The sequence below is a fragment of the Mastomys coucha genome, unplaced genomic scaffold (genome assembly GCF_008632895.1).
Source record: "Mastomys coucha isolate ucsf_1 unplaced genomic scaffold, UCSF_Mcou_1 pScaffold6, whole genome shotgun sequence".
Lineage (NCBI taxonomy): Eukaryota > Metazoa > Chordata > Mammalia > Rodentia > Muridae > Mastomys > Mastomys coucha.
The window spans coordinates 30,492,299-30,502,073 of NW_022196912.1; the positions used below are offsets into that span (position 1 = coordinate 30,492,299).

Sequence of the window (9,775 nt, forward strand, 5' to 3'; positions counted from 1 at the left end):
AAAAAAACACTCCGTGGGCTCTGGTAAGCACTCACAGCTCTCCGAGAGCAACAGGTTAGCCAGTGCATCCTTGCAGCCCAGAGAGAGTGTTCTGACTGTACTCAGGCACTGGTGTCTGTCCCCTAAGGGTATGCAGAGGAGGAAGCCACTGTTTCCCTGCAGCCTCATATGTCATTCCAAGCTGCCACTAGACGCTCTGGTTAAAGGCAGACAGGACCATCTGGCCTAGCTGGGCCAGCTCTATTGAACCTTGCCTTTTTCAGAACTGAGGAAGTATGTCTGTCCAGATTCCCTGGGGATTCCTGCTCTGTCTACACAGACTCAGGCTCCTCTCATGGTCTACATACCCCTAACCCCTCAGAATGTAAGGACAGACTGACAAGGACGCATAACTGAATGACCTAGCACTTGGTGACTGGGCCCACTGACCTCCTGCCTGCACCTCACTGTTGAAGCCTTGCACTTGATCTTGACCTGCCTCCCTTTGCTTTACAGGCAAGTTCAGAATGCACACACGGGCCTTGACCTGACTGTACCGCAGCACCAAGAAGTGCGGGGTAAAATGATGTCCGGCCATGTGGAGTACCAGATCCTGGTGGTGACCCGGTTGGCTGTGTTCAAGTCAGCCAAGCACCGGCCCGAAGATGTTGTCCAGTTCTTGGTGAGCAGGGGACCCTAGCCATGATGCTCTGAGGGTGCCCAGGCAGGTATGTCTGCCCCTCAGAGTGATTACACTTCTCTATACAATACGCATCCAGGGTCTGGAGTGCTAGACTGTGAGGGATGACAGGAATGCCAGAGTAGACCTGTGCTTAGAGTCCATCGGAAGGCAGACTTGTAAAGAGGCATAGATGGTGACGGAGGTGGCTGGGAGCCTGGGAATGTGTAGAAGGAACAACCTAATACACCTTGGAGAGAAGATGCTGGCGACATCTTGGAAGAGGTGAAGGCAGGACAGTGGTTTAAAGAGTAGATGATGTTGCTGGGTGGTGATGGTGCACCCAGGAGTCAGAGAGAGGCAGAGCTCTCGAGTTCGGGGCTAGCCTGGTCTACAGAGTGAGTTTCAGGACAGCCAGAGCTACACAGAGAAGCTCTGTCTCAAAAGAACAGATGAGGTTAAGCAGCAGGGGAGGAGGGAAGACTGTCCCAGAAAGAGGACACAGGTTGGGATGACATGGGAGGAAACGAGGGTAGATGGCATGCAGGCCTCGGGCTGTACCTGGGCTTGTCTTGCGGATGTGTAGTTTTAAGCAGGGAAGTGCCCGTCGTGTCTGCCTTTAACCAGAGCATCCAGTGGCAGCAAAGCATTGGGGCCAAGAGACACCTGGTTCTGGGGACAACATAGTAAGCCTCCGTGCCAGGAGCCAGCAGAAACAACAGGATAAGAGGCAAGGAGAGAAGGAGATGCTTACAGCGTACAGATGGCCCAGATCAGCAACCCTGGCAAGGAGCACATTAGAGGCTGCGGTGAGCGTGCAGTGCTCACCCACCAGGTGGACACGGGAAGCCCAGCCTAGGAGTGGGCCAGGCCTGAGTCCTCGGCTTAGAGGCCATGTTAAGAGCTGGGAGTGGGCGAAGCTACCCAGAGAGCAGACAGAGGTAGAGAGCCGGGAGAGGGGCTGAGGAGAGGAAGTCCTGGAAACATCAGCCAGGCCAACGACAGCTGAGCCAATCGTCAAGGCAGAAGGGAAGGCTGGGTGACTGAAGGCAAGGAAGCTAAGGGAACAGAGAATTTCAACTAAAGGCCTAATGGGTTCACACATTTATTTACCTCTTTGGCCTCTTCTGGAAGGCATCCAGACCTGGTGAGCAGGAAAGACAGGCCTCGGGATCGGTCCTTTAGTACCACAGGGGAGCGGCTGCTGCGGGTCGGCTCGGCACTTCCAGGCAGCCCAAAGAAAAGGAAAGGAAAGAGTACTCCCACAGTGCTCTTTTTCATCTGATCTCTCCTTACACCAACTCTTGATCAAACCCAGGTGGACCCTGAGCCACGGGGTCTGGGCCCGCTGTGTTCTAATGTGGATCTTCTCTGAGGGGCCAGTTGCAGCTCCCGGTGGTCTGACCTGAGCTCAGGTACACCCAGTGATTCTGAGGCCCGAGGGAGAGGCAGCATCCCGGGATCCCTCGGGGTCCAGCGCAGCCTGTTCTGTCCTGCACAAAAGACTGCATATCAGCGCAGGGTGAATGAAAGGTCACCTGTGACACCGCCACATGCCACACTAGTGCCGCTTTATCCTAAACAGTGATGCCCACGCCCTGTGGAGAGCATGCTGGGGCATGTACACGGTGGGCATGCACATACAGGATGGTGACTCACACATCTGAGAGGGCAAAGGTGGTATCAAGGGGTGTAGGCCAGAGTTATGCTCCCAGGTCTGCAATTCCCCCTAGAATTTGATGAGTTAGCTAAAAGAATTATCGAGCATCTTGTGTCCACTCCTTAGCAGGATATATACTTTTTAATAAAAGCCAGTGTTTAGTTGCTAGCCATGAGGTTAAAGCCAGCCCCCAGGGAGGAGAACTATGTCTGAAGTCTGGCAGACACCCTGCGTGTCTCATGACACGGATGTATATATGTATGTATGTACGTATCAGAAGGCAGAGGCAGTGTCATGCTGGCCTAGTGCTCCACACTGCCTGCTACACAGAGCCACTGCGTACTTTTGGGTTGGCACTTCAGCTCCCTGTTGTCCTTGTCATGTTTGCTGGCGGCTGCCTGATGTTCTGGCTAGAACACAAGCGGATGAGAGCTCTAGATGGTGCCAGGAGCCTGGGCTTAAAGCTCCCCTTCCTGTCCCTCACACTGCCTGGCTTGTGGGTCTGTGGCCTGAGCCTGCATGGAGCAGTTAGACCAGCAGGGGGTGCACGTTCCTCGCTGTGACCAGGCTGCAGCTGCCTGATCCTCAGGGCAATTCAGACCTCCGGCCTGAGCAGCTGTCTAGCTGGTCCACTGCTCAGAACTCCGGCCTGAGCACCTAGCTAGCTGGTCCACTGGGGATCCTCCTTACCCTTTCCCTGGGGGTTCTTTCCAGGAAAGTTCCAGAACCAGGCAAGTGACTCTCAACTATGGACAGCAGCTACCTATCCCAGGGGAACCCCCACTTGGAGGATTCTGAGGTTCCACCCTCCTTCCCTCCCACCCCCGCCCCTACACAACCATCTCCTGGAGGTCTAAGACCTTAACACTGGGTGATGTGTTGGTTATTGAGATGTGGCCCACAACCTGTCAGGTAACCACCATTGCCTTCCTGAGCCCCAAATGATGGGGACATCCAAAGTCTGGCCAAACACTAGCATATATACTCAAAGTGGTACAGCCAGGCCTGGAGGAGCAGGTCATCCATGCCTACATCCTTGCCACATATTTCCTGGGGAGATGGGCCTAGCCTCAAAAGAATCACCAAGGAGCTCAGGACTGAGATAAATCGAGGGTGTTGGTGAAGGCTGTGGCATAAGGCAAGTGACTTTTGCCCGAGCTCATATGGAGTGCCACCACCAAACCTCATGGGGCTTTGGCTGCTCACCGCATGGGGTCCAGAGCCAGCTGGGGATTTCTGTGTTGACAAATGCCTGCTCACTGAGCTGTGGGGAGGTGCGGAGCGTGGTAGAGGAGGCAGATGGGATCCATCAGAGCGGCTATCCCATGATCTACGGTAAACCAAGTACTGCCTTCAGAGACTCAAGGGATACCCTGGACCACTTGGTAGTAGCAGCAGGAGCTGTGGCCTGCTTCACCCAGACTCCCATGCACCATTGACTCCTGCTAACCTTACTCACCTCTGCAGCATGTCAGGACAGGCCCCACCTGTTCTATGCTGGGCAAAGGTCACACAGTGCTATCACAAGATGGCCTGACACCTGCCAGGTGCCAAACTCACTCTGCTCGGGTTCAGAAAGCCCAGAATAGATGGAAGCCATGGTCATTTGCAGGCCAGGTTCAGGTCCCTATGTCAAAGCCCTTTACGTGGACCTACGGGAGTCCCTTAGATCACTCCTTTGTTACATCTTTCCTTTGGGCCTCGGAGATGTTCCTGGGGACCAGAGATTGAGGCTGGGAGGTGTGTAGAGGGCCAGCAGGCAGGCCCGCTCCAGGTGCGTATCTGGTCAGGGTGAGGAAGCTTCTCACCCTTGGTTCTTCTCTCAGGAAACCCCATGCTCCTCTCATTCCAGGTCTCCAAAAAGTACAGCGAGATTGAGGAGTTTTACCAGAAACTGTACAATCGTTACCCAGCAGCCAGCCTGCCCCCACTGCCTAGGAAGGTCCTGTTTGTCGGGGAGTCTGATATCCGGGAAAGGAGAGCCATGTTTGATGAGATTCTACGCTGTGTCTCCAAGGATGCCCAGTTGGCAGGCAGCCCAGAGCTGCTAGAATTCTTAGGTACCCAAGACTTTGTCCCATGTCCGTGAGGTCTCAGCATCCCAGAACCCATCTCACCACTGTGACTCAGTGGGAGGCCCATTGCCACCCTCCATGGCCTGTGAGCTTTAGCAGGGATGTTTAGGGAGTTGGGCCTCAATAAGCCCCTGGCCTGGATGGTGAGTGGGAGACCCAGCCCACAGAGTGGCCTCACCATGGCCTTCCTGACCACCCTCGATGTGTATCTCCCTTCACTTATACACTTGCTCTGCCTCCTGCCAACCAGACCTGTCAGCCTGGGGACACCATGCTTTGGCTGGCCGGGTCCCTTGTGGGCATCACGCTCAGCCCATGCCCCATATAGAGACTATGGGTGTCTGACACCCATATTCCCAACACTGAGGACCTCGTGCTCTTCAGTATAGCATCAGGGAGCTCCCCACCCCCGTTCTGCCTTCTACCAGTGTTCTCTATAAGAGAAGTCATTTTCTGATGGAGACTGTTGGGGTTGTATGAACAAATACACGTCAAGTGCTTCAGACAGAGCCTAACATCAGGGGGTAGTGGTCAAAAGACCACCCCCCTCCTGTCTACTTAAGTCCCCCTGGGAAAGCATCTGCCCTCCCTGAAAGGCAGGGCCAGGCCACACCTATGGATGGAGCCTAGCTCTCCCCTCACCCCTCCATCTTCTGGCCAGTCATTTAACTTTGCTCTTCTCTAATCCTATGGATCTCCAGTTCTACAAGACAGGGTTTTCTTTTTTACTTTCTTTTTTTTTTTTTTTGGTTTTTCAAGACAGGGTTTCTCTGTGTAGCCCTAGCTGTCCTGGAACTCACTCTGTAGACCAGGCTGGCCTCGAACTCAGAAATCCGCCTGCCTCTGCCTCCCAAGTGCTGGGATTAAAGGCGTGCGCCACCACCACCTGGCTGAGACAGGGTTTCTTATATAGCCCTGGCTACATTGGAACTCACTACATAGACCATGCTGGCCTCGTCGAACTCACAGAGATCTACCTGCCTCTGCTTCCCATGCAGGGATTAAGGTGTGTGCCACCACACTTGGCTGAGTGATTTTTAATTTTTAAGTGACTGTTTTAAGGGATAACTAACTAGTTATTCTCAGCCTTTCACAGACAAATACTGTGTGCTCAGAGGCTGTGGTGATGAGCCTCTATGGACATCTCTGGGCCTTGCTTCTTTTTTCTGAACTTAACTTATCACAGACACCTGTCTCTGAACCATGCTTTGAGAAGCACTGATGTTAGCCCCGTTGTCCTGGGGTGATCCCATCTGTTCTGGGATCTTCCACATGCTCATTGCACTCATCCAGGTGGTAATCTGGTACTGCAGGCTCTTGGAGTTGTGTGTCTATGGTTAGGTCAGCAGAGTTTATTGCCAGATTTATTACTGTTAAACGTTCTGAAAGAGATAGTCCTAGTCCAGCCTGATTGTACATTGGCTGGTGCGCTTCACCACTGTGCTAGTGGGTGAGGCACTAACAGTGCTAGTGGGTTAGTTATCTTATGGCAAGCTCTCCTCTGGCATGACACAGCCATTCATTGCCCTCTTGAATTCTTAGCAGCTGTAACCACTTACCTGGATGTGAGCTATACAAGATTGGGTCTGTGACGCATGCTTTTAATCCCAGCACTTGGGAGGCAGAAGCAGGAGGATTTCTGAGTTCGAGGCCAGCCTGGTCTACAGAGTGAGTTCCAGGACAACCAGGGCTACACAGAGAAACCCTATCTCGAAAAAGACTGGGTCTATTAACCTTCCCTCATATGGGTGGGAGGGGCTCACAAGGCCCTACCGCTCCCCAGGGGACAGACAGGGCAGATGGAAAGACAAACAAATGGATTGATGGATAGATAGGTAGCTAGACAGGTGGATGGATGGATGGATGGATGGATGGATGGATGGATGGATGGATGGATGGATAGACAGGTGGATGGATGGATGGATAGATAGGTTGCTAGACAGGTGGATGGATGATGGATGGATGGATGGATGGATAGGCAGATGGATGGATGGACAGACACACACACACAAAGTTAACAGTTATTAAGAAAGAGGCTTTTCTTACATAGTGTAACTGCTTACAAGCAGCCTGTGCTCCTATAAGTAACCCCAGTTAAACTCAGTCATGGGTAGAAGCGTTCCTTTGTCCTGCAGGTGGTACTCTATCTGGGTATGTCTCCCTGGGGAAAGTTTTGAAAACACTTTTGGGAACTCCTGCCTTAGGCTTGCTCTGACAGTCTCCAAGGCAACAGCAGGCTCCCTTGGCGCCACATCACATAGTAGGATAGCACAGCACTTGGTACTATCCAGACCCTCCACTTGGAGTAAAGCAGAATTTGGTCCCAGGAGGTTCCAGGAAGCCCTCAGCCTCAGAACCTGGCTTGGGCGGGTGGGTGTGGTGATGTCGCCTTGAACGTGGACAGCAAGCTCTTGATTTCCTTTTCTTCCACAGGCACCAGATCCCCAGGGGCTGTAGGCCTAGCCACCCGAGATTCCTCTGTCTTGGATGACACAGTCAGCCAGCCAGGGGACAGTGATGAGGCTTTTGACTTCTTTGAGCAACAGGATGAAGTGCATCCGCCCACATTGGGCCTGAGCCACAAGGATGTGGAGAAGTCCTTGGAGGAAGAAGAGGAGGAGGAGGAGGAGGTGCTGGATCCTCTGGGCATCATGCGGTAGGTCTCCACTTCTTCGGATGTCATTTGCTCAAAGGTCTGGGCTGTGGGGCTTTAACCTGGTGTGCTCGAGAGAGTTGGCTCAGCTCCACCTCAGTATCACCTGTCTTTGTGGCTGGGCTAGCGATATCCCCCATCTGTGGCTAAGTCCACAGAGTTAACTCCATGATAACTCGGTAGTACAGACTGCTGGGCCCAGTCTACGGGCATTGGGACCTAGGTTCTCCTCGCAGAGTGGCAATGTGACTTGTTTGCCCCCAGAGCATACTTCACCCTCTGTAAGGCAGGACTTCCTTCGGCTCCTCCAGGACAGTCGGAGGCCTCCATGAACATGGGTGTAAGCACTAACAGGTGGTGACTGCAGTGACATGACGGGACAGTGTCCCCTTCGCACACTCACCCCACTCCAGTAGATAATGAAGACGCAATCCAGCTAGGTACTCTCTTTGCTTTACTCCTCTCTGAGGCATCCCGCCAATTAGCGGCTCCAGAGCGCTGGCTGCATGGGCCTCCCCGTGCTGGCCATGGGGACAGGGCACAGGCTGGAGGAGGAGATGCAGAGCCAGGCATCTCCCGCCACAGCCCCTCCAGTGGACGTGGCCTGGGAACACAATGGCTCCCCTAATGGAAATCGGCTACTCAGCCATCCCAGAATAGTTTTTTTCCTTCTTGGCTCAAGCAAAGAGCAACTAATATTTTCTGTGCTGGGCATGGTCCTCTGTACTTCCCATACTGAGTCTCATCTGTTCCCTGCCTTGTAAGCATCAGTTGAAGGTGGGGAACGGGACGGGATTGGCACTGAGTTGAAGGCTTACTGCTGGGACCTGAATTCTAGCTCCATCCTTCGGTAGCCAAGGCTCCCTGGCTATCTGCCTCTTCAGTTTTCTTCAGTAAATGGGCTCTTGGTAGTCCCTTCTGCCTCGAGCAATCCCGGGAAGACTGCCTAGTATACATAGATGTTATCATTAGCTGTCGTCGTAGACTCTAGTCTCAGCAGAACCAGACCACCATGGGCCAGGGCACCCTCCTCTGCACTGTGACAAATGGGTCTTAGGAATTTACTGCCAGCCCCAGTATACAGACAAGAGAGGCCTGCCTGAAACTAGAGTCACCAAAGAATCGGACAGAGGCGAGTTCAGTGTAATGGACATACAAAATGAAGTCCCCCAAATCAGTGACTACTCAACACGGGCCTTCCTTCCTCCAGTGTGATATGTGAGCCATATATCACATATAGGATCACCACAGAGGCCTCACATTGGGCAAAGCTGCCCAGACACGGAATCTTCAGCGGGCCCCAGAGGAATCAACGTCCTCCTAGTACCCTCCAGCCGGGGGTGGGGGTAGGGGGCTGTCTGGTCCCCAAGGGACAGGCAGTAAGTATACCGGGGTGACATGGGGAGATGCCTGTAATGCACACTCCTTATCGGCCTCGCCCAGCCCTGGGTCCCTGCTTGAACTTTATTTTGTTAAGGATAAGGCACTGTTTGAACTCATGCCATCTGTGGTTCTAAGGAACCATGAGTAGTGCCAAGCTGAAATGGGCTTTTGAGGCTGCACCAGCCTTTGGCTGAACAACGCAGTTAGCAGAGTGGCTCCTTTTTTGGGTAGGAAAATGCTCTTGGGGTTGGCAAGTGCTGCCTTGAATTTCCTACTCTAGTAGCAGAGTTTGCGGGTGGGGGTGGGGCAGAGGTCTTAGCAGCCTGACAGCCAGCCCGGGACCACCTGCAGCGAGCTCTGTGCTCCTGGGGGGCCCTGGCTCCTGGATTCTGGGAACACAGCACCAAGAGGACTCCCCATCCTGCCAGATTTTCTTTTAAGGACCCATGTGACACCCAGTTGGTATTATCGGCTGTCAGGCATAATAAGTAATGTTTTTCCGAGAGCTTTTTCAATGCCAGGAACTGAGCTAATTGGCATTTGCTTGCGGGAGCTCATGTTACCTCTGAGACAGCACTTCTGAAATTGGCTGTGACCCACAGCAGTAAATTGCCTTGTGCGTCAGGACACATGTGTATATGCTTCGTATGGGCCCAGGTGAGGTTCGAGGGCATAGGGAACCTCACTGAGTGCATTCCGTGCCAATGACTCCTCTCCTGCTTCATTTGTGAAAAGATTTATATAACATGCCAAATGGCTTTCTGGGTCCATAGCCTGAGCCACATGGGAAGCAGAGCCCTGGGAGGCCGATACCGGGCATTGCTTTTGTTTTCTGTAGTAGGACGCTGGAGTCTCTTAGAGTCAGGTGGCTTGAGCTCATTCATAGAGCCCCAAATGGCAGAACCAGGGCTTGAGGGCACCCGCAGGCATCTTTCAGCAATGTGGCAAGAGCGAGGGCCCTTACTCTAGGACAATCAAAAGCCTCAGACAAGCAAGGACTTAGCCAAAGCCTGGCGCTCTGGTGTGCTTTCTACCGCTGGGATAAAGGCCATGGCTCTCTTTACTTGGCTTATGCTTTAGGGCCCTCCCTGAGGGACTCGAGACAAGAACTGAAGCACAGACCCTGAGGAACACTGCTCACTGCACTGCACCTCCTGGCTTGCTCAGTTTGCTTTCTTACACAACCCAGGCCCACCTACCCAAAGGTGGCACCGCCCCTGTGGACAGAGCTCTTCCCCCTCAGTCGTTAATCAAGACAATGTCCCACAGACTCCATGAAGACAATCTGAGGGAGGCTTTTTCTCAGCTGAGGTTCCTCTCCTCAGGAACTCCAGCTTGGGTCAAGT

At 53.2% G+C, this 9,775-nt stretch overlaps 1 protein-coding gene across 1 annotated transcript in view; it reads left to right on the forward strand.

Annotated features, from left to right (window-relative positions):
* The window catches only part of Hs1bp3 (HCLS1 binding protein 3), a gene marked incomplete at its 3' end in the record, with an annotated part of 30,874 nt that overhangs the window by 4,376 nt on the left and 16,723 nt on the right, over positions 1–9,775 (forward strand). The window contains exons 2-4 of the mRNA XM_031356901.1: positions 496–661; positions 4,171–4,378; positions 6,827–7,049. Coding sequence (XP_031212761.1) covers positions 496–661; positions 4,171–4,378; positions 6,827–7,049 — 597 coding nt within the window. The remainder of the gene's footprint in view (positions 1–495; positions 662–4,170; positions 4,379–6,826; positions 7,050–9,775) is intronic.